The sequence below is a fragment of the Mercurialis annua genome, linkage group LG7 (genome assembly GCF_937616625.2).
Source record: "Mercurialis annua linkage group LG7, ddMerAnnu1.2, whole genome shotgun sequence".
NCBI classification, from domain to species: Eukaryota; Viridiplantae; Streptophyta; class Magnoliopsida; order Malpighiales; family Euphorbiaceae; genus Mercurialis; species Mercurialis annua.
This window is the reverse complement of record NC_065576.1, coordinates 45,271,859-45,297,188: the sequence shown is the minus strand read 5'-3', so window position 1 is coordinate 45,297,188 and position 25,330 is coordinate 45,271,859. Positions and strand designations below refer to the sequence as shown.

General features: G+C 34.5%; 1 protein-coding gene and 1 long non-coding RNA gene across 2 annotated transcripts; both read right to left on the bottom strand.

Moving 5' to 3' along the window:
• Positions 1-1,572: 1,572 nt before the first annotated feature.
• On the bottom strand, positions 1,573-2,533 carry LOC126656172 (disease resistance protein Pik-1-like). The gene is made up of 3 exons (XM_050350676.2): positions 2,433-2,533; positions 2,252-2,330; positions 1,573-2,010 (listed from the first exon to the last, which is right to left on the bottom strand). The coding sequence occupies exons 1-3, from the start codon at positions 2,436-2,438 to the stop codon at positions 1,724-1,726; spliced, it is 372 nt and encodes a 123-aa protein (XP_050206633.1). The 5' UTR covers positions 2,439-2,533; the 3' UTR covers positions 1,573-1,723.
• A 3,597-nt stretch (positions 2,534-6,130) lies between these two features.
• LOC126654829 (uncharacterized) lies at positions 6,131-8,067 on the bottom strand. The gene is made up of 3 exons (XR_007632719.2): positions 7,905-8,067; positions 6,990-7,076; positions 6,131-6,430 (listed from the first exon to the last, which is right to left on the bottom strand). It is a non-coding gene; the product is annotated as an uncharacterized LOC126654829 (long non-coding RNA).
• Between the last annotated feature and the right edge of the window lie 17,263 nt (positions 8,068-25,330).

Here is a 25,330-nt window from a genome sequence, read left to right as displayed (position 1 = left end):
GACCCTAATATGTCCCTGACTTCCGACTAAAAATCATACACATTTAATTTTTTAAATTAAAAAAAACATAAAACTAATAATCACATCCGAAAAGGAACTGGTTCGTCTTCCCCTTGACGAACCAGATATGGTTCACATCGCCATGGAAGACGAACCAGTACCTTCAATTCGTCTCCCATGGGAAACAAACCAGCATAAATTGTTCGTCTTTGCCATGCGGTTCTGAGTCGGAAGTGGGTGGTTTGTGGGTCGGAGTTGGACCGGCTGCGGGATGGTCGGAGACGTATTAATGCCGAGATAAATTTGATGGTTTTTATATTTTTAATAAATTTAAAAAATTAATTGTGTATATATTAAATTTATTTAAATTAATTACAAAATTACATTAGTTTTAATTTAATTATGTTTTTTTTAGTTTTTAAAGATGAATGGTTTATTTGTATTTTTTCGAATATACTTTTACCTCCTAAACTTTGTTAGTTGAATGATCATCCTTTTTTTTTGAAATAAAAAATTTTATTAATAAAAAGCTGATTGACCAGCCAGTATATAGAATTTTCAAAATGATAATATTACAAAACAAAAGGTTGTTGTTGAAGGCATCCATTACAACCTTTAAAATAAAAATGAATTAGATTAGCTTCGCTTGCCATGATAAGCCTTATTTTAATGGCACGACTGTTACAGCTAGCAGTTATATCATCGTTAAGGTTCTTGATCACATCTTTTGTGATATATCTTCCCTCTTGAATTAAAGACATCATCGATATTGACGAAACACATACCTATCCTTGGTAAAATACGTTGTAAGATGGCGCTCTAATTATTTCAGAGATCCAAATCGCTGGCATTGCAAAAAACAATTTCATCTCTAAAGATGAAAAAAACTATTCTTAATTTCGATTAGATCAGATCTAATCCAATCAAAAAACTAGGGTAGAAAATAATTTTTAGATCTGAATCAAAATTGATCAATAAAGTAACTTTTTCAAAACTAAAGAAAAAAACTATAAAAATATTAAAAAGACTGAATTTGATTGGCCAAAAATCACCTCTCAAATTAATAAAAAGAAGAATACTTACTAGATTCTGAGACGTTTTTAAAAGAGTGAGACGGCTAGAGTTTTTCAATTGAAGTTTTGTAGGAACCATTTACTTTTGTCTCATGTTATTACGTTTATCTATAAAAATTTTCTTGAATGATTTCAACCTTAAAGTAAAAAAATTATCTTAAATTGAAAATTGAGGTACAATTAAAACCCGAATATATAAAATAGGATAAAATTAACGACTTTTCAATGTCGGAATAGAATCGAAAGAGGCTAAAAGATCATGATTTTTTTAAGACATTAAATATTTAATTAATAACACTTATATGCTTTTGTCAATCCCTTCCAATTGTATTTTTTGTTACTTTTATAATAAAAAAATATCAAATTCCATCTTAAATAAATGTATTAATATGAACATATTTTAAATTTTAAAACAATAATTACATTGAATCTATAAAATTCTAAAATAAATTCAAATCCCCATTTATTTAAAATTAAAATTGAATCAATGGTCACCAACTGAGATTCCAAATTCAATCCATTTCATGATTCCAAAATTATTTACAAAAAAGATCAGCCAAATCCAAATATACAAAAAGCTAGACCCAATTATTTACTCACTCTAAAATCCTTCCACACAAATTATGATGCTCTGTTTTACTCCAAAAAATCTACATAATGGAGCAAGAATAAGGGTCCTGAGAATAACATTGATTGCTTCCGCCAACTTCACTATAAACATAGTGAGGCACACCACCGCCGCCGTGATAAGGCCAAATTATTTGTTGACTTTGAGGTTTCGGTTCTTCTTTCTTCTCCGGCACGGCGCCTACGCTTACGAGCTCTGCATGTCCGACGTTTTTCCGTAACTGAGTCGTGAGTTCTACTGCATCAACTCCTTCTCCGACCACCTCTATTTGGCTCTTGTCTTGTCCTCCTAAAGCTGCCGAATCTACACCTGAACGTAAATTTGAATTCAGGAATTAAATTTTACATTTTCGCGTTCAAATATGAGTTTTTTTCTGTTTATGTACGGACACTTTATTCAATCAATTTGTCCCGCGTTGAAAACGTTTCAAACATTTGATATTTCGGACGCTTAAAAATCCTTAAATTAACATTGTTTCCCTTTGTCTGTGTCTGCATATCCCGTTTTCCGTGTCTGTTTCCGTGCTACCTAGTCGTGTTACTTAAATTACCTGAAACGCCGACTGCAATTTTCAAAGCTTTGGAGCGAGATTTTGGGCTGTTCATGGAAACCTTGATCACTATCTTTTGCTGCAAGTAATCAATTAAGATAACAAACTAAGTGATTAGCTTGTAATTTATAATAAGATTAAATTAAATTCACGAGAAAGAAGATTATTTGAATATTCTTACCTTCATTTTTAGATTATGATGGAGATGCAGATGGGGAGGGTCGAAATGATAGAATTAAGTTTGTTTTGTTTCTAAGTGTTTATCCGTATGACGGTATGAGACATGTCCTGGTATTTATAGAGAGGCCTCGTATTTTAGATTGTGATATGTTCTGGACGGATTTCAATTATAGTCAATATTTTTAAATTTATTATATTTAAATCTATTTTTATTCAAACAAAATTAATTTTTTGCGAGAAGTATTATTCTAGCTCTAAAATTTTAAAAGTTGTATATATGAATACGGTTTAAATTGTTCAAAGCTGAATTAATTGAATTATTTAAATTAACCAAAACCGAAACATGATCACTAAAATATCAAAAACTATAAAACCAAATTGATTAATTGGATTGTACCAATAAATATTTAACGAATAATTATTGAAATAGATTTAATATTAAAATATCTGATCAATTCGGTAAACAAAAAAATAACTACAATTAATCACTAATTTAGTCGGTTTTAATATAAATCTATGCCAATAATTTTTCATTAAATTTACATGACCGAACCAACAGAGACATTGCCATGTAAGTTCTAGGAATTTGAAATGAATAACCAAAATGGAGCCCTCAATCTCAAGTGTACACATGGTGGGTCAGTACCCAGAAGAACAAGTCTCTGCACTTTTTAAGAAAAACTTCAGTAATTTTAAGATTTAATTACTTAAAAAAAATCTCATCTTATTTTTTTTTTTTTATATCTTGACCTTATAAAAAAATCATTTGTATTCAATTTTAAATTTTTAGGTTTCATCTCTACTCAAAAGTACTAAAATTAACTCTTTTCACTTAAAAAAAAAATTAAAATAATCCTTTAATTTATGTTTATATACTAATTAGACATATGATATAACCGTTTATTCAATTGTTTTTAATTTTTTCATCCTTTAATTCATTAAATTGTCAATTATATATTTGTATTGGGTAAAGATGAAACCTAAAAATTCAAAATTGGGTACAAATGACTTTTTTATAAAGTCAGGGTATAAACGAAAATAAAGTTGAAGGTGAATTTTTTTTAAATAATTAGACCTAATTTTAATTGAACTAAAGTTTAAATATAATTTTTCAACTCGTCAAACTAACGGACCAGATTGCTTAATTTTAAAAAATATATCTGTCGAAAGGACCAAGTTATAGACAGAGGTAGCTACCCATAGATTTAGATAGGCTCTAATCCGGACCGCTATTAAAATTTTCAAAAAAAAAATATTTTTTCTGTTTCATTTTAAAAGTATCACTTTGTATTGTCTAATGTCTCATTTTAAAAAATTTATGTCTACTTTTAAAGTTATTTTATATGAATTTTTTTTTTGTTTTTTCCTGAACTTAATTTTTTTAAAGAATATTCTATTACAACTAACAAGGTAAAGTAAAAAAAGTATCATAATAAATATTTTTTAAAGTTTTATATTGAGTTAAATTGGACTTTTAAACCGAGATAAAATGAATAATGTTTATAATAAAGTTAGGATTAGGAGGAGATTAAATTCAGACTATAGGAAAATTGAAATTGAAATAAGTGATCTATTATTATTTAGGCCGAATTAAATTTCTTTAAAATTCGGCCACTAATTCAGAGATATGAAATTATTTTACCTTTTGATAAATGGATGGATAGATTCATATAAGTATATAACCCAAGTCAGCCATCAAGTCAATGTTTTTGTGTTGTTTATTTATAACGACTTTATTAAATAAGTATAAATAAACTAGACATGTGTGTTAGTGGTGAAATTATAACTTTCACACCCTTGATTAAAAGGCAAATTCCATAATGGAGTTCTAGAAACTTTTTTTTTTCTGTCAATGTTTATTTTAATTTTAATTTTAATTTTTTATAATTGGGTTCCTAAACTTCTAATGTTGTCATTACTAATCCATAGTTAACAACAATTGGGAGCTAATAACAAAATTGCAAATAAATGGATGTAAATTTAGATAACCAAGCAAACTACAATATTATAGTTTTTGCAATTAGATCCTTTGAATTAAATTTTAGTTTAATTGGTCCCTTAACTTTATATTTGTCTCTCACAAATGAAACAAAATGTGATTTAATAATTACATAGCAATTATTGAATATCCAATATTATTTTATCATGTTCTTTTCTAATGAAATAAATATAGGTATTTTAGGATTATATTACAAAAATAATTTACCTATTATTTTATTAAATTTATCTTAGTTTATTATAGTAATTTTTTAATAAGATGTCTTCGTAACTTATATTTTATTTTAAAAAAATAGTATATTTGTTTTCTAAAAATTGATCATTTACAAAATTATATATAATGATTAATTAAATATATTAATATGGCTAATTAATTATAAAAATATCTACAATCATTATAAAATCTGATGACTTTTCGTTAGAATAATAATAATGAAACAAAATAACCTACAATCCACCATACCATAAGTATATATTCAGTTTTGCTTTACTTGTACTAATACGAATGATGGTGAACGGAATAATTAACACCTTCAACCACACGAAAATTGATCAATAAAAACTTTTTTTTTTCGATTAATGATGATATAATAGCACAAAAAGTATGGAATGCAAAAAAAAAAAAACGGCTTTAGCCTCAAGCAAAATAAGCTAAACTTCTAATTATATGATTACCATTATAAAAAAACCGGGGTTGTGATATTTATAATAAATCACTCCCTTATTAATGCACATATATATTAAATTAGTGATGTCCGTTGTTTCTTGTCTAAAAATCTGTCTGTTCCGCACTTCTCAAATTTTTCAAACACAAAAGAATCAAATTGATAATTGTGAAATTATGAACGACTTCGAGTGACCGGATTTAAGCTCCATTCTTGAGTTCAAGTGACGTAGGTCCGCCTGAGATTAAGAACAAACAAGTCAGAAGAACGCCGGAGAGGGTCTCCGGACGTTCACTCCGACGAGCAAGTCAGTATTTGTCTTTAAAAGAGTATATTAAAAGTATTATGTGAAAGAGGTGGAAAGCTTACCCCCCCTATTGATGTGTTGTCTTGGCTTATATAGACACATGTTTTGTTGGTTTCTTTGTAAACTAGCAATGTGGGATAGAAATAGCATTTCTATGTATGTTTATATGGAGACTCATCTTGGTATTTATGCTTATCAATGCTAGGTAATCAGTGTTGCCCTTTAGTAAAATTGGTCTCTTAGGTGATTTGCGGTAATACCATCTATATTGTTATCACAAGTCCCCCCTCGAGTATGTCGGATATTTATGTCCGAAGTATATGGCTTAACTAGGAGATAAGCAACATCTTAGGTAAATAACTGTAAGTTCTATGGCTTAACTAGGCGATATGCAATAGCTCAGCTCGGCCATTAGCGATGACTTATGGAAATGTTCCTGAGCAAGTGCTCAGGTCGGCCATAGGCGAGAGTTTATGGAAGTTTTCCTGAGCAAGTGCTCAACTCGGCCATAGGCGAGAGCTTATGGAAATTTCCATGAGCAAGTGCTCAAGTCGGCCATAAGCGATGTGTCACGACCCGAAATCTCGGGCCGAGACCGGCGCTAGGGAATGGGAGTGGTAGCTCCGAAACCCGTAGCAAGCCTAAATTTCACTATAAATTTTTCGCGTTTTAAAAAAAACATTATATGAGTTATAAAACTGTTTTCATAAAAACTGGCAATATAACATCTGAAAACAGAACATCACCACCTGTAACAAGTATCACAAACCACCCTGTAACAAACATAACGACATCATGATACACAAATACGGTATAAGTGATACCCGATAAACCATTTAGTTAAACACTACTACACATTAACCATAAATATTATACAACCAGTAGTAGTTTCGAAAGCAGAGTTTGTACAGCAAAACCAAACTACTAAACTACTGCGGCTCTAGAAGTAAACAGCGTTTTCTTTACATTACAAAACACTGACTTCCGAAAGAAGGAATGGAAGTCTGATCACGCCAAAATACTATTTACCTGAAATGGGTGAAAAACAACGGGTCAGTAAAAACTGAGTGAGTTCGCAAAATTACTAATGAACATTAAATAAAATAAATCGCATGATAAATAATTTGTGCAATGCAGCCAGATACAATATCCGAATGAAACCCTAAACCTCAATATATAAATAATCCAATAAATCTCAATCAAAATCCAAAGAAGTCTGGACCGTGAACGTTGTACCGTCGTCACAGACTTTCGCTTATTATTTTACAGTATCTGGGCCGTGAGCTTTGTACCGTCGCCTCAGATCTGTATCGGGGTCTGGGCCGTGAACTATGTACCGTCGCCTCAGATTTTCCCGTTAAGTCTAGGCCGTGAGCTATGTACCGTCGCCTTAGACATATCAATAATCATCACTTACTTTTACTATGATCGTTACTGGTGCGCACTCAGTCCTATTGCCGCTCAATAGGAAAGCATGTTCCATCGGATCTATATCGGTTTTAAATATCAAATGCAGTGCGATTTAAAATAAATATTCAAAAATTTAATCAACGTTGCATTAATATTCAAAAGTAAAATGCAAACTCACTGAAACCGCTATCCCAAAATATATAACTCTGCAAAACCCGTCAAACTTCTTGAACCCCTGATCCGGTAGTTGGATGACTCGTCGGATCTAATGTAGAATTTAAACGTCAAAATGTATAATTTAAATAATAAAATCCTAATATTAAAATCAACTCTAGGGGAAAAACACATTCACATCAAGCAATCACATCAATATACCAAATACCATAAATACATTGTTAGATTAATTATTTTAATTTTAATTTTTTTTTTTTTTTTTTTTTTTAGAAATTCTTAAAATCTCATTTTTAAACATATAACTGATAACTTTATATTAAAACTCGTAGTATAATGATTCAAAATAAAATAAAATTTCAATGAGGGATTAAATAAGTCACAATTCTATTCCTATAAAAACATCTGAACCCCTTTAAATGCACTAAAGTTAATTAATATATCTAAATACTCCATTTTGTATGACATGAAACTATTACATCACATAAGGGAACCATGATCATCATTATCATAATAATAATCATCCACTAATCTATTAAGATTTACCATTTCCAGCAAAATACTTAAGCTTAATAGTCATTAGGCAAAAATAGCTTCAATTCAAACACACTAATAACATGTGATTCTCGGTGATAAAATAATCTTTTAACAAATTCGATGAAAAAAATATCGTCTCTTAGTCCAAAACAAAGAAAATATAAATTTATTGTTTCATAAACAAAATTCTTGCTTCCAGTTAACAAAAATTTAAGTAGTGATAAAACAAAAATACCAAAGTTTTTTAAAAAAAGAACAGAACAAGGAAATATAGGGTTCAATCATATAAAACTAATTATAAAACTATAATCCACAAATTATATCTAAAATCATTCATTCAAATCATAAATATATTGATAATCAAATCCAAATTTGAGCTTATTACCTTAATTATATACGAATTAGCAAACAAATAGGAGGTAGAAACGAAAATTAGGTGTCAGAATGGAAGCCCTAACTTCGCCGTACTGTTGCTCGCACAAAGGAAAGAAATGAAGCTAGTAGGTGAAATGAAAATGAAATATGGATTCTGGGCCTAAATCCTTTCATTTGTAATGTGTATATATATATATAAGTGGTTAAAGTACAGTTTAACTCAAATAGCTCAAACTCGTACTTTAACTCAAATCCTTAATTAACGTCCGCGTACAAAATTAAAACAGTCACCGAATTACACGAAATTTTACCGATAATTTCTTAAAATTATTTTACGAACGATGGCGTAAAATAATTAACTCGGGACTTACACTTTATTTTATATTAACTTTCTTGGGTTTTACCTAGTCCCGCTAACTCCCGTTCGAACGAATGATAATTTCCAAATAAAATTATTATTTCGCGATAAATCTTATAAAAGATAATTACTTCCAACTCGATTCTTATTTCTGACCTACTTCGTATTTTAGAACACGTGGCACTACCCAATTATCTTAGAATATTTGGGGTATTACATTCTCCTCCCCTTAAAATAAATTCGTCCTCGAATTTAAATTTAGCAACGTACCTTAAACGAAAAGGTAGGGATAACGCTTGCGTATATCAGACTCTGTTTCCCACGTACACTCCTCTACCGAGTGGTTCCTCCAGAGTACCTTCACCATCGGAATTTCTTTAGTACGAAGTTTTCTTACTTGAGTGTCTATTATCTCCACTGGTTCCTCTTCATAGGATAATTCTTCGTTCACTTCCACACTTTGAGGTTGGATAATATGAGAAGGATCTGAAATGTACTTTCGTAGCATCGATATGTGGAAAACCGGATGCACTTGAGACATGTCTGCTGGTAGAGCTAGTTTGTAAGCTACAGCTCCCACTCGCTCTACTATCTCGTACGGTCCCACATACCTCGGAGCTAGTTTCCCTCTCTTTCCAAACCGTATCACACCTTTCATAGGTGATACCTTGAGAAACACGTAATCGCCGACTTGAAACTCTAGATCCCTTCTCTTTGGATCTGCATAACTTTTCTGTCGGCTGAAAGCAGTCTCTAGTCGCTGCTTGATCACTGGTACTTTCTCTGAAGTAATCTGTATGATTTCAGCTCCTGTCAATTTTCTTTCTCCGACTTCTTCCCAACAGATGGGAGATCTACATTTCCGACCATATAATGCTTCGTACGGAGCCATTTCAATGCTGGAATGGTAGCTGTTGTTGTACGAGAACTCTACTAATGGAAGATATGTATTCCAGCTACCTCCGAAGTCTAAAACACACATACGAAGCATATCTTCTAAGGTTTGGATAGTCCTTTCCGATTGTCCGTCAGTCTGTGGGTGAAAAGCGGTACTAAAATCCAACCGCGTTCCCAAAGCTTCTTGCAGACTTTTCCAGAATCGAGAGGTAAACACTGAACCTCTGTCTGAAATAATTGATACTGGCACTCCATGTAAACTCACAATTCTGTCAATATAAATTTGTGCCAATTTTGCTGCAGTATAAGAAGTCTTAACAGGAATGAAATGAGCTGATTTTGTCATTCTGTCGACAATCACCCATATAGAGTCAAAACCTTGTTGAGTCCTTGGTAAACCGACAATAAAATCCATCGTTATCCTTTCCCATTTCCATTCAGGGATAGGTAATGGTTGCAGAAATCCGTATGGTCGTTGGTGTTCCAGTTTAACTTGTTGACACGTCGGACATTTTGCTACAAACTCTGCTATGTCCTTTTTCATGCCGTTCCACCAGTAGATTTCTTTGATGTCATGATACATCTTTGTGGAACCGGGATGGACACTATATGTTGAACCATGTGATTCTTCCATGATCTTCTGCCTTAGGTTCTCAACGTCTGGTACACATAACCTGGTACCATATTTCAATACTCCATTGACAATACTGAAATGGTCCTTTCCTTGTGGGACTTCATCCATCATACGCTTCATTTGAGGATCACCAGCTTGCAATTCTTTAATTTGATCAATCAGTGTTGGTTGTATACTCAATTGAGCCAGTAAATTGCCAAGGCTTGAAACTTCAAATCGGATGCCTTGATTGAACACTGTTTGAATATCCCTAATTAACGGCCTTCTCCATAATGTAGTAATATGCGCGAGACTTCCTGCAGACTTTCTGCTCAGCGCATCTGCCACTACATTGGCTTTTCCAGGGTGATACTGTATAGTGCAATCATAGTCTTTTAGCAACTCTAGCCACCTCCTCTGCCTGAGATTCAATTCACGTTGATCAAAGATATATTTCAAACTCTTATGATCTGTGAATACCTCACATGTTGCACCATACAAGTAGTGCCTCCAGATTTTCAGCGCAAAGACTACCGCTGCTAGCTCTAAGTCATGTGTTGGATAGTTCACTTCATGCTTTTTCAGCTGCCGAGAAGCATAAGCTATGACTCGACCATGCTGCATTAAAACACATCCCAGACCGACTCTCGAAGCATCACAATAAACAGTAAACCCTTCAGTACCTTCTGGTAGCGCTAGTACTGGAGCGGTTGTCAGACATTCCTTTAACTTCTGGAAACTAGCTTCACATCGATCTGTCCAGTCAAATTTTGCATTTTTCTGGGTTAGCTTTGTTAAAGGTGCAGAGATTTTTGAAAAATCTTGCACAAAACGTCTGTAGTATCCTGCTAAACCCAAGAAACTTCGAATTTCTGTGACTGAACTTGGTCGCTTCCACTCAGTTACTGCCTCGATCTTCTTAGGGTCAACTTTAATGCCACTTTGAGACACTACATGTCCCAAGAATGCAACTTCTTCTAACCAGAATTCACATTTGGAGAACTTAGCATACAACTGGTGTTCTCTCAGGGTCTGAAGCACCAAGTGCAAATGATGCATGTGTTCCTCCTCCGTACGCGAGTAGATTAAAATATCATCAATGAAAACTATCACAAACTGATCCAGAAATGGTTTGAACACTCGATTCATTAAGTCCATGAAAGCCGCTGGTGCATTTGTTAATCCGAATGACATAACTAGAAATTCGTAGTGGCCATACCGAGTTCTGAAAGCAGTCTTTGATATATCTTCATTCCGGATTTTCAATTGATGATAACCTGATCTTAAATCAATCTTGGAGAAATACTTTGCTCCTTGCAGTTGATCGAATAAATCATCAATTCTAGGCAAAGGATATTTGTTCTTGATCGTAACTTTATTCAGCTGTCTGTAGTCTATACAGAGCCGTAGTGTTCCATCCTTCTTCTTAACAAACAACACCGGTGCACCCCAAGGTGATACACTCGGTCGGATGAAACCACGATCAAGTAATTCCTCCAGTTGATCTTTTAGCTCCTTTAGTTCTGCTGGTGCCATCCGATATGGAGGTATTGATATCGGAGTTGTACCAGGAACCAAATCAATGCAGAACTCTATTTCTCTATCAGGTGGTAATCCAGGTAATTCTTCTGGGAAAACATCTGGATACTCACACACCACCGGTACATCGCAAACATTGCATTGACTCTTATTCATGTCTCGCACTATAGCCAGGAACCCTTGACACCCTTTCTTTAGCATCCGTTGTGCTTTAATAGCTGATATCAAACTCGTAGGAGACTCTGTCTTCTCACCTTGAATTGAAAACGGTTCAACTCCAGGAGTATTAAACGTCACCATTTTCTTCCGACAATCCACATTCGCATAATGTAGTGCTAACCAATCCATTCCCAGTATCACGTCAAAGGTTAATACCTCAAGCAAAAGCAAATCAGCAAACAAATCTCGTCCTTGAACACTCACAGGACAAGACGGATAAACAATGTTTATGTCTACACTTTCACCTACAGGAGTGGCTACTGATAAGGGATTTTGCAAATAAACAGGTGATCTTCCCATTTTCACCGCAAAACTCGGTGAAACAAACGAGTGAGTAGCACCCGGATCAAACAAAATTAAAGCGTCTATAGCATATATAGGGAGAGTACCTTGCACGACTGCATTTGAAGCTTGAGCCTCCTGAGGGTTAAGCGCAAAAACTCTGGCTTGTCCCCTACCAGCCTGGGGAGCCTGATCATTACCTCTACCACCAGCATTTCTTCCTCCGCCTCTACCTCCAAATCCTCTACCGCGCTGGCCACTAAATGTACTTCCCATTGGACCCTGTCCAGAAGCTGTAGAATATGAAGGTCTTGGCTGCTGATAAAATGGTTGTGCAACACTAGCAGTAGAACCTTGTTGGCCTGCCATCGGACACTCTCTAGCGAAGTGGCCCTGTTGGCCGCAAACAAAGCATGCTCCCGTAGCAAGATGACATACACCATAATGTCTCCTCCTACAATTCTGACAAACTGGGGGCAATGTTCCTGCACTCCCTGAACTTCGACTGCTTGAACCTGCTCCTGGAGTGTTAAATCGTACATTACGTTTACCCTTCTTAAAATTTCGACGCCGAGGTCCTGAAAAACTTCCTGCACTGTAATGCATTGTGGCACTTGGTACAGCACTAGTATTTCCACTTCTGGCTTGTAGATTCCCGGTAGGATCAAGAATTCTTCCAAACTGAATCAGAGATGTCTCCATTTGCCGAGCACTATCAATCACATGTACCAAGTCTCGATTCACCTCGGTCAATAAACCAATAAACTCGGGCCCCAAGCCTTTCACAAACCTCGAATTGACCCGTACTGGGTCCATCATCAGATCAGGTGCAAAACGGCTTAGCCTGGTGAACTCTGTCACGTACTCTTGTACTGATCTATCACCTTTAGTTAAGGCTAATAGTCTGTCCCGATAGCTTTCTGTCACAGAGAATGGTAGGAAAAACTCTCTATATCGTGTCACAAACTCTGCCCAGGTCAACTGCTCCATTATCGGCTGAATTACTCGTCTAAACCAGTCTTTTGCTGATCCCTTCATTGACATTTCAACCAATAAGATGGACTGCCTTTCATCAGCTTGAAGGCGTCTAGCATTCCGTTCTACCTCTTCAAGAAAATCTAAAGCATCTCCTGAACCATCAAACTCTGTTGGCTTCAAACGCATATACGCCAGAATAATGTCCCTATTAGCATTGGCACCAACCCGCTGTTGTTGTTGTGCCATCTGTTCTCTGTGCAAATTCTGCATCTCCACTTGATTAGTTTGCATTGCAGCAATCCCAGCTAGAAACTGGTTGAGATTGAAGTCTGGGGCGTTAGGTTGTTGTGGCATCCCTGGTGCCTGAACTGGTGCTTGTACTCCTGCAGCTTGTCCTCTACCTCTGCCCCGACCTCGACCTCGTCCACGACCTCTTCCTACCGCTGGTTGTGGTTCATTTCCTCCTCCATGAACAGAGGCCTCATCATGAGCCTCCTCCTCATTCTGTGCTTCTGCAGCACGAGCTCTCGCTTGCCCTTGATCAGCCATCCTAACAATTATGTTTCGCGTTCAACTACTGTTATAATCATTTACTAAAACACATAAGCATAAATATATTCACAGCAAAACATACATCACAGACTCACATCCTAGAGGGAAAAGCTGAAAATTTTCGAAAACAATGAATACGTATCAAAGACATAACTCGAATCCTATATGCCGCAGTAGTTCCTAGGTATCAAACATATTTAACACATATCACGTAATAGCAATGGCCTAGGATTCTAAACCATTGCTCTGATACCACCTTTGTCACGACCCGAAATCTCGGGCCGAGACCGGCGCTAGGGAATGGGAGTGGTAGCTCCGAAACCCGTAGCAAGCCTAAATTTCACTATAAATTTTTCGCGTTTTAAAAAAAACATTATATGAGTTATAAAACTGTTTTCATAAAAACTGGCAATATAACATCTGAAAACAGAACATCACCACCTGTAACAAGTATCACAAACCACCCTGTAACAAACATAACGACATCATGATACACAAATACGGTATAAGTGATACCCGATAAACCATTTAGTTAAACACTACTACACATTAACCATAAATATTATACAACCAGTAGTAGTTTCGAAAGCAGAGTTTGTACAGCAAAACCAAACTACTAAACTACTGCGGCTCTAGAAGTAAACAGCGTTTTCTTTACATTACAAAACACTGACTTCCGAAAGAAGGAATGGAAGTCTGATCACGCCAAAATACTATTTACCTGAAATGGGTGAAAAACAACGGGTCAGTAAAAACTGAGTGAGTTCGCAAAATTACTAATGAACATTAAATAAAATAAATCGCATGATAAATAATTTGTGCAATGCAGCCAGATACAATATCCGAATGAAACCCTAAACCTCAATATATAAATAATCCAATAAATCTCAATCAAAATCCAAAGAAGTCTGGACCGTGAACGTTGTACCGTCGTCACAGACTTTCGCTTATTATTTTACAGTATCTGGGCCGTGAGCTTTGTACCGTCGCCTCAGATCTGTATCGGGGTCTGGGCCGTGAACTATGTACCGTCGCCTCAGATTTTCCCGTTAAGTCTAGGCCGTGAGCTATGTACCGTCGCCTTAGACATATCAATAATCATCACTTACTTTTACTATGATCGTTACTGGTGCGCACTCAGTCCTATTGCCGCTCAATAGGAAAGCATGTTCCATCGGATCTATATCGGTTTTAAATATCAAATGCAGTGCGATTTAAAATAAATATTCAAAAATTTAATCAACGTTGCATTAATATTCAAAAGTAAAATGCAAACTCACTGAAACCGCTATCCCAAAATATATAACTCTGCAAAACCCGTCAAACTTCTTGAACCCCTGATCCGGTAGTTGGATGACTCGTCGGATCTAATGTAGAATTTAAACGTCAAAATGTATAATTTAAATAATAAAATCCTAATATTAAAATCAACTCTAGGGGAAAAACACATTCACATCAAGCAATCACATCAATATACCAAATACCATAAATACATTGTTAGATTAATTATTTTAATTTTAATTTTTTTTTTTTTTTTTTTTTTTAGAAATTCTTAAAATCTCATTTTTAAACATATAACTGATAACTTTATATTAAAACTCGTAGTATAATGATTCAAAATAAAATAAAATTTCAATGAGGGATTAAATAAGTCACAATTCTATTCCTATAAAAACATCTGAACCCCTTTAAATGCACTAAAGTTAATTAATATATCTAAATACTCCATTTTGTATGACATGAAACTATTACATCACATAAGGGAACCATGATCATCATTATCATAATAATAATCATCCACTAATCTATTAAGATTTACCATTTCCAGCAAAATACTTAAGCTTAATAGTCATTAGGCAAAAATAGCTTCAATTCAAACACACTAATAACATGTGATTCTCGGTGATAAAATAATCTTTTAACAAATTCGATGAAAAAAATATCGTCTCTTAGTCCAAAACAAAGAAAATATAAATTTATTGTTTCATAAACAAAATTCTTGCTTCCAGTTAACAAAAATTTAAGTAGTGATAAAACAAAAATACCAAAGTTTTTTAAAAAAAGAACAGAACAAGGAAATATAGGGTTCAATCATATAAAACTAATTATAAAACTATAATCCACAAATTATATCTAAAATCATTCATTCAAATCATAAATATATTGATAATCAAATCCAAATTTGAGCTTATTACCTTAATTATATACGAATTAGCAAACAAATAGGAGGTAGAAACGAAAATTAGGTGTCAGAATGGAAGCCCTAACTTCGCCGTACTGTTGCTCGCACAAAGGAAAGAAATGAAGCTAGTAGGTGAAATGAAAATGAAATATGGATTCTGGGCCTAAATCCTTTCATTTGTAATGTGTATATATATATATAAGTGGTTAAAGTACAGTTTAACTCAAATAGCTCAAACTCGTACTTTAACTCAAATCCTTAATTAACGTCCGCGTACAAAATTAAAACAGTCACCGAATTACACGAAATTTTACCGATAATTTCTTAAAATTATTTTACGAACGATGGCGTAAAATAATTAACTCGGGACTTACACTTTATTTTATATTAACTTTCTTGGGTTTTACCTAGTCCCGCTAACTCCCGTTCGAACGAATGATAATTTCCAAATAAAATTATTATTTCGCGATAAATCTTATAAAAGATAATTACTTCCAACTCGATTCTTATTTCTGACCTACTTCGTATTTTAGAACACGTGGCACTACCCAATTATCTTAGAATATTTGGGGTATTACACGATGGCTTCTGGAAATTTTCCTGAGCAAGTGCTCAGCTCGGCCATAAGCGATGGCTTATGGGAGTTTTCCTGAGCAAGCGCCCAGGTCGGCCATAAGCGATGGCTTATGGGAGTTTTCCTGAGCAAGCGCCCAGGTCGGCCATAAGCGATGGCTTATGGGAGTTTTCCTGAGCAAGCGCCCAGGTCGGCCATAAGCGATGGCTTATGGGAGTTTTCCTGAGCAAGCGCCCAGGTCGGCCATAAGCAAGAGCTTATGGAAGTTTTCCTGAGCAAGCGCTAAGGTCGGCCATAAGCAAGAGCTTATGGGAATTTTTCCTGAGCAAGCGCTCAGGTCGGCCATAAGCAAGAGCTTATGGAGGTTTTCCTGAGCAAGCGCTCAGGTCGGCCATAAGCAAGAGCTTATGGAGGTTTTCCTGAGCAAGCGCTCAGGTCGGCCATAAGCAAGAGCTTATGGAGGTTTTCCTGAGCAAGCGCTCAGGTCGGCCATAAGCAAGAGCTTATGGAGGTTTTCCTGAGCAAGCGCTCAGGTCGGCCATAAGCGATGGCTTATGGAGGTTTTCCTGAGCAAGCGCTCAGGTCGGCCATAAGCGATGGCTTATGGAGGTTTTCCTGAGCAAGCGCTCAGGTCGGCCATAAGCGATGGCTTATGGAGGTTTTCCTGAGCAAGAGCTCAGGTCGGGCATAAGCGATGGCTTATGAGAATTTTCCTGACCAAGTGCTCAACTCGGCCATAAGCTATGGCTTATGGAAATTTTGGTGAGCAATGGCTCAACTCGGCCATAAGCTATGGCTTATGGAAATTTTGGTGAGCAATGGCTCATCTCGCCCATAAGCTATGGCTTATGGAAATTTGGTGAGCAATTGCTCATCTCGGCCATAAGCTATGGCTTATGGAAATTTTGGTGAGCAATTGCTCAACTCGGCCATAAGCTATGGCTTATGGAAATTTTAGTGAGCAATGGCTCATCTCGGCCATAAGCTATGGCTTATGGAAATTTTGGTGAGCAATGGCTCAACTCGGCCATAAGCTATGGCTTATGGAAATTTTGGTGAGCAATGGCTCAACTCGGCCATAAGCTATGGCTTATGGAAATTTTGGTGAGCAATGGCTCAACTCGGCCATAAGCTATGACTTATGGAAATTTTCGTGAGCAATTGCTCATCTCGGCCATAAGCTATGGCTTATGGAAATTTTCGTGAACAATGGCTCAACTCGGACATAAGCTATGGCTTATGGAAATTTTGGTGAGCAATGGCTCATCTCGGCCATAAGCTATGGCTTATGGAAATTTGGTGAGCAATGGCTCATCCCGGCCATAAGCTATGGCTTATGGAAATTTGGTGAGCAATTGCTCAAATCGGCCATAAGTAAGAGCTTATGGAAATTTGGTGAGCAATTGCTCAACTCGGCCATAAGTAAGAGATTATGGAAATTTTGGTGAGCAATTGCTCAACTCGGCCATAAGTTATGGCTTATGGAAATTTTGGTGAGCAATTGCTCAACTCGGCCATAAGCTATGGCTTATGGAAATTTTCGTGAGCAATGGCTCAACTCGGCCATAAGCTATGGCTTATGGAAATTTTGGTGAGCAATGGCTAATCTCGGCCATAAGCTATGGCTTATTGAAATTTGGTGAGCAATTGCTCATCTCGGCCATAAGCTATGGCTTATGGAAATTTGGTGAGCAATTGCTCAACTCGGCCATAAGTAAGAGCTTATGGAAATTTTGGTGAGCAATTGCTCAACTCGGCCATAAGCTATGGCTTATGGAAATTTTAGTGAGCAATTGCTCAACTCGGCCATAAGCTATGGATTATGGAAATTTTAGTGAGCAATGGCTCATCTCGGCCATAAGCTATGGCTTATGGAAATTTTAGTGAGCAATGGCTCATCTCGGCCATAAGCTATGGCTTATGGAAATTTTGGTGAGTAATTGCTCAACTCGGCCATAAGCTATGGCTTATGAAAATTTTGATGAGCAATGGCTCAACTCGGCCATAAGCTATGACTTATGGAAATTTTGGTGAGCAATTGCTCATCTCGGCCATAAGCTATGGCTTATGGAAATTTTGGTGAGCAATGGCTTATGGAAATTTTGGTGAGCAATTTCTCATCTCGGCCATAAATTATGGCTTATGGAAATTTTCGTGAGCAATGGCTCAACTCGGCCATAAGCTATGGCTTATGGAAATTTTAGTGAGCAATGGCTCATCCCGGCCATAAGCTATGGCTAATGGAAATTTGGTGAGCAATTGCTCAACTCGGCCATAAGTAAGAGATTATGGAAATTTGGTGAGCAATTGCTCAACTCAGCCATAAGTAAGAGTTTATGGAAATTTTGGTGAGCAATTGCTCAACTCGACCATAAGCTATGGCTTATGGAAATTTTGGTGAGCAATTTCTCAACTCGGCCATAAGCTATGGCTTATGGAAATTTTCGTGAGCAATGGCTCAACTCGGCCATAAGCTATGGCTTATGGAAATTTTGGTGAGCAATGGCTCATCTCGGCCATAAGCTATGGCTTATGGAAATTTGGTGAGCAATTGCTCATCTCGGCCATAAGCTATGGCTTATGGAAATTTGGTGAGCAATTGCTCAACTCGGCCATAAGTAAGAGCTAATGGAAATTTTGGTGAGCAATTGCTCAACTCGGCCATAAGCTATGGCTTATGGAAATTTTGGTGAGCAATTGCTCAACTCGGCCATAAGCTATGGCTTATGGAAATTTTGGTGAGCAATTGCTCATCTCGGCCATAAGCAAGAGCTTATGGAAATTTTGGTGAGCAACGGCTCATCTCGGCCATAAGCTATGGCTTATGGAAATTTTCGTGAGCAATGGCTCATCTCAGCCATAAGCTATGAGTTATGGAAATTTTGTGAGCAATTGCTCATCTCGGCCATAAGCTATGCCTTATGGAAATTTGGTGAGCAATTGCTCAACTCGGCCATAAGTAAGAGCTTATGGAAATTTTCGTGAGCAATTGCTCATCTCGGCCATAAGTTATGGCTTATGGAAATTTTCGTGAGCAATGGCTCAACTCGGTCATAAGCTTTGGCTTATGGAAATTTTGGTGAGTAATGGCTCATCTCGGCCATAAGCTATGGCTTATGGAAATTTGGTGAGCAATTGCTCAACTCGGCCATAAGCTATGGCTTATGGAAATTTTGGTGAGCAATTGCTCAACTCGGTCATAAGTTATGGCTTATGGAAATTTTGGTGAACAATTGCTCAGTTCTGCTCGTTTTTTTTTTTTTTTTTTTAAGCAATAGCTTATGCTCGGTTTTTTCATTTGAAAAATATTTACACTGGGAGAGCATACAAGGTCATGGTTTATCTCGGATAAATATGAGAGACAATAGCCAGACTCAGCAAAGCATGAAAGGCTATGGCCTATTTCTGATTTTTTGGAAGGGATTTTTCAAACTACTTCTTCTATCTTCGTCGAACAATTGCCTTTAAGGATGACATAACGAATAGAGATGGTGTTTCCCACAGACGGCGCCAAGTGATAATTGTGAAATTATCAACGACTTCGAGTGACCGGATTTAAGCTCCATTCTTGAGTTCAAGTGACGTAGGTCCGCCTGAGATTAAGAACAAACAAGTCAGAAGAACGCCGGAGAGGGTCTCCGGACGTTCACTCCGACGAGCAAGTCAGTATTTGTCTTTAAAAGAGTATATTAAAAGTATTATGTGAAAGAGGTGGAAAGCTTACCCCCCTATTGATGTGTTGTCTTGGCTTATATAGACACATGTTTTGTTGGTTTCTTTGTAAACTAGCAATGTGGGATAGAAATAGCATTTCTATGTATGTTTATATGGAGACTCATCTTGGTATTTATGCTTATCAATGCTAGGTAATCAGTGTTGCCCTTTAGTAAAATTGGTCTCTTAGGTGATTTGCGGTAATACCATCTATATTGTTATCACAAATGGTTGTCCATAATTTTTTGAAGCTGAAACTAGTCAGTGACAATCATATAAGATAAAACTCTGTACGATTAGCTGGAAACCTGAAAGCTGAAACCTCTATTTTCTATAGCATAGAGTTTTGAAAAGGTTAAATCGCAATGAAGCATGATGCGAATTTCTGTCTCAAATAAAAATAATAATAAAATTCTCATACAAACATGATAAAATATGCTATTTATTATCTTTTTAAATTTATTTATAAAAGTACTGTGTAATTCATATGGAACACCTGAAATACCATAATGTAAAATCTTTCCGGAATAATGTTCCGGTAGCCGGAATTTGGCCGAAAACATTTGTGGTTGGCAGCGGTCAACGGAGGTCAATAATGATTAACAACATGGTCAACACGTGTTGTGTACATTGTTGACTAGTGGACTGTAAATTTTATTGACTTTTTATGTAGAAGTGTATTTTAAGTGTTTATTAGGTGTCTTTTATTTATTTTATATATATATATATATATATATATTTCCTCGGTGTGTTTTTATATTTTTTCAATGGTTTTCAATGTATTTTTGGTGTTTAATTAATATTTTTTTATATGTTGCAGTATTTTTAAATGTATTTTTCTCAATATTTTTATAAATATTTTTTTCAGCATTTTGTGAAATTTCAAAAAATTACCTCAAACTTTTACAAGTATATTTTCTCAAATAGTTTTTAAAAACTTCCTACAAACATATATACATAATACTTTCCCTTTTGAAAATGTCATCATCTATTAATGACAATAAAAGGTTAAATAAAAAACAAATCATCAACTCATTATTAATTTAAATGGTAATGATATTGTATGATCTCACCTTCATTTCATCATCAAACTAGACCTCATTCAATTAAAATGTTTTTTAAGCTGAGATTTATATAACAACAAATTCAATATCAATCTGCTAGTCAACGATTGGTTAACCATCAACTATAACATTAAAATGCAATAACTTGATTTTAAATTTTCTATAAGAAAAACAATAGCTCTAATTATATGCTATGCATGATCCATAAGTGATATTTTAATAAAAATATTTTTTTATTAATTGCTGAATTTATTCGTAATATTATGTTTCACGTAATTAATAAATAATAAATTATCATATATAATCAACGTGGTTCATGTGAGAAGTCATTGTTAAAATGAAAACATTCAATCATGTGAAAATCGATCAGTAGAAATAAATTTCAGTAATATGCTATCAGATAAAATTAAGAAAAAAAAAATATATATGCAATAATTATTATTAGTGTAATGAGGCCGTTGTTTCTTTATTATTTTTATATTCTATATGTTTTTTTATTTATTAATCTAGTTAAAATTATACATATTAAATAATTTGTTTTTTTAATTATAAATATTAATATAATTAATAAATGTTTTATAATTTAAATTATAAAACTATTTATTAGAAAGGGATGAAATATGGAAGATAATGATTATTTAAAAAAAAAAACTAAAAACTAAATACTTATAAATATATACATTGGCCAAATAGATAATTAGGGAAAAAACCGGTGAGAGTAGGATGATAATAGAAGAAGAAAAACAATCACTAATTGATTATTAGTTTAAATCTGATTATTTTTGTATGATGTCATCTTCATTTCATCAGCAGAACGGATCAACCAAATAGATAATGTAAGATTAAATTGTTTTTTAAGCTCAACAAGCTCAATAGCAATCTGCAAAGATTTTAATGTTTAATATACCCCATTTTTTTAATCATCAATTATAACAAAAAGAATGCAATTACCAGTTTTCTAGAAAAAAAATTACATCAGAAAAGTTTAATTAGATTTGAAAGATTCTTTGACGCTAGTGTTAAGATATTTTAGTATAACTCAAAAATTAAAATAATGCTACAAAGATTAAGTTGAAATTATTATTTCTTCAAGTATTTTAAAAAAGTATATTTTTTTCTTTGATACTAGGCATTATAAATTTGCCTTAATTATTCAAACGTGCCTATTTTTTTTATCTTTTTATCTGTGACAACACCTTTGAAAAATATTAATTTTATTCTCGATAGATACATTTCAATGGTAATCACTTAAATATATAAATAATTTAATAATTTTTTTTTCAATTACAACTAGACCTAGTTACTTCTCAACTAAAAAATGCTTATTAAAGTTAAACTATAATGACAAAATTTAAAAGTTTGATCATGAAAAAGTCAAAAATTTGGCCTTTTAAACAAATTGAGTAGTATTTTTTCTTTTTAATAACTGAAAAGGGTGAGTGTTTGTGAAAAAAATTTGAACCCATAAACTAGTAGTTTACTGCCCCGCGCTTAATTAATTGGTTAAAATTAAATAGCTAACTAAAATTGAAATGTACTTATCAAATAGACTAAAATTTGCAACTTTGAAAGATTGTACCATGAGTAATGCTTAATATCTTAAAAATACCACCAATGGGAGTTGGTCCAAGTGGTAAGTGGCTTGGTATCGCTTAAGCAAGGTCTCGGGTTCGAGTCCTTGTGAATGCAAAAAATTCCCACTGGAAGACTCACCCACAATGCCAGGTGCGCGACCCGGATCGGATCCGGATTAGTCAGGCCGAAGTCTTGGAAACCGGATGGGCTTACCAAAAAAAAAAAATCTTAAAAATACCGAACCTTTACTTTTAAGATTAATTAATATAGAGTTTCTATTTTTGATTTATATTTCTGTAATGGTATCAGATTGGGTCTGAGCCCAAGAGTCGGCATTGCTACCGGTGCTGCCACCACGTTTCAGATTTTTTGTTTCTTCTTTGGTTAACTGTTCTAGATGTCTAGTCCCAATAGTACTTCGATTTCAATTTAGTTGATTTGATGCTCTTCTTCGTTATACTAAACTGGATATCGAGTCCCAGTGATCTGGAGTGATTTTGATTTCAATTTGTTGTTGATCATCATTATCATTGAGTGAATTTTGATGTCAGCTTCTATTTCAATTTCTATTTATCGTTATCGATGATTTCAAGGTTCAGTCTTAGATTTCAAGTTTGATTTATGTTCATTGTTATCGTCGATTTTAAAGATTCAATGTTAAGGATTTTCTCAACTAGTTCTTTGTTTCTCTTCAAATCTCAGTTTTACTCTCAACTTCAAATTCAGTTTAATAAATCATGAATATCAATTTGTTCTCTGATAGAAATTATTGATTTTGATGTTCCATTTCATCGACCGAAATCGATTCTTTCATTCTCTGATTTTTTTATTTTTTGTTTCTCACAATATTTGTCTCTAATTTTTGTTATTATTTGAGTTTAGTCTCAAATTAATTCCAGTTCAATCTTATTTTGATTCTTATTTTTCAGTCATTTCTTAATGATTTCAGTTCAGAGCTCAGTTTTAATTTAATATCAATTTTTTATTTCTTAATCTTTAATTTCAAATTAAATATTCTTTGAATTTGAATTGTTTTTCAGTTAAAAAGGTTCTTTCTTGTTTGTTCTCTGAAAAACAATTGAATTTTCTTTCAATATATGAAGACAAGTGAGTCTCTCAATAATTGTTTGATAAAACTCATCAATGAGTTTCCTTGAAAGCAGTTGGTCAATTCATATGGTGCTCAATTTGGCTCAGTTATGAAGAAGGTTTTGAACATATTACATTCAAAACATATAAATTCTCAGCAAAGACAAGACAATTGTTTTATTATTATCATACGACTTGGCTGTGTTGCAAGATTGTTGATGTGCTATTATTTTTAGGTTGTAACTAGCAATTTATGAGAGACAAAGAATAAGTATCCTGCTACTTTTTTCATGTGAGTCTTACAATATTTTTATCCTGCTCCAACTCACCAAGCTTCATATTCCTATTGTTGTCAGCTAGAATACTGGTGGATTACAGTCGTAATCCAACTTCTCAACAGCCCATATGCTTTTGTCTATAAATATAAACTTAGGTTTAGTTTTGATTTCATTAGTTCTTGTAATCTTTAAGGTTTAATCAAAATAGAGTTTTTATTTTCGGTTTATATTTTGTTAATAACAGAGTTCACACACCAAGCAATGTACACATTACACTCAAGCAGGATATGTAGTGCTTGTCTGCACCACCAGAGCTGCTGCATCCATGTAATACCCCGTACGTTTGGCGTTGCCAGAATTGGTAATTTGACATTTTTCCGATAACCCGAGCTAATAGGACAAAAAATATCAAAGTGATTGGATAGACAAGACCCGAATAAGTCGGTTTTAAGAATTCTTTTACGGAAAGTTGGACACTAGAATTTGTTTAAAGGATAAAAATTTGGGACTAAAAGGAACGGAAAGAAAAGTTATAAAAACAAAGTTTAGGTCCCAATTTGGTAAATAATATGTTAAATCTCGGGAATTTCAATTAAAATATTATTGATGGAAATTAGCAATATTAAGTTAGTATTATTTATTTGGATATAAATAATGCGTACGTAATTGAGTTAAACCAGATAATTAACCGTTTGTTTAAAAAGATAAATTTGAAAGAGAAAGGGTTTAAGTTATTGAAATGAAGGACTAAAGTGGCAATATAACCATGATATATAAGGTTAACCATATGAATGAAGTTAAGAAATAAAGAAAACAAGATCACATAAGGTTTTGAAGAAGAAAGTGACGATCGATAAGGGTTTCGCCGTTCGACGTCGGAATCACACGTTCTTGGTGTCGATCTCTCCGGAATTCAAGCCTCTATCATTCCTAAGGTTCAAAACAAGGTAAGCTTGACGTTTTTGAGGTGTGTTCTGAAGGTTTTAGGGCTGTTTGTGTTATGCCGTTACGGTTTGGATCGAATTTACGCAAAACACTTTGAAACCATTGTTTTTGAGCGCTTCGGAGTTGGATTTTGAGGTATATACGTGTACAAACATGTCGGGATTGATTTGGATGGTTTTTAGGGTGGAAAAACGATGGAGGAGGGGTTGAAACGAGTGGCTCATATCGTGAGACGACGTCTCGCGACGCGAGACTGGCTCTCACGTCGTGAGACCCTCTCTCACGACTGTGCCTAGCCACCGACAACCCCCACTTGTAATCTTCAAGATTCAATCAACATAGAGTTTCTATTTTTGGCTTATATTTCTATTTGATTTTGAAAAATCTAGTTAGAATTGATCTCAAACGTAAATGTTTGATATTTTTTAATAATTAAGTCTATTTTTTACTGACTAGACTTATAATGTTTTAGGTATTCGATAACTAAAACCTCTTTTTTTTTAATAATGAAGGAGGGGGTGTTGTAGGACGAATTTGAACCACAACCTAGCATATTGATGCATAATGCTTATATCAT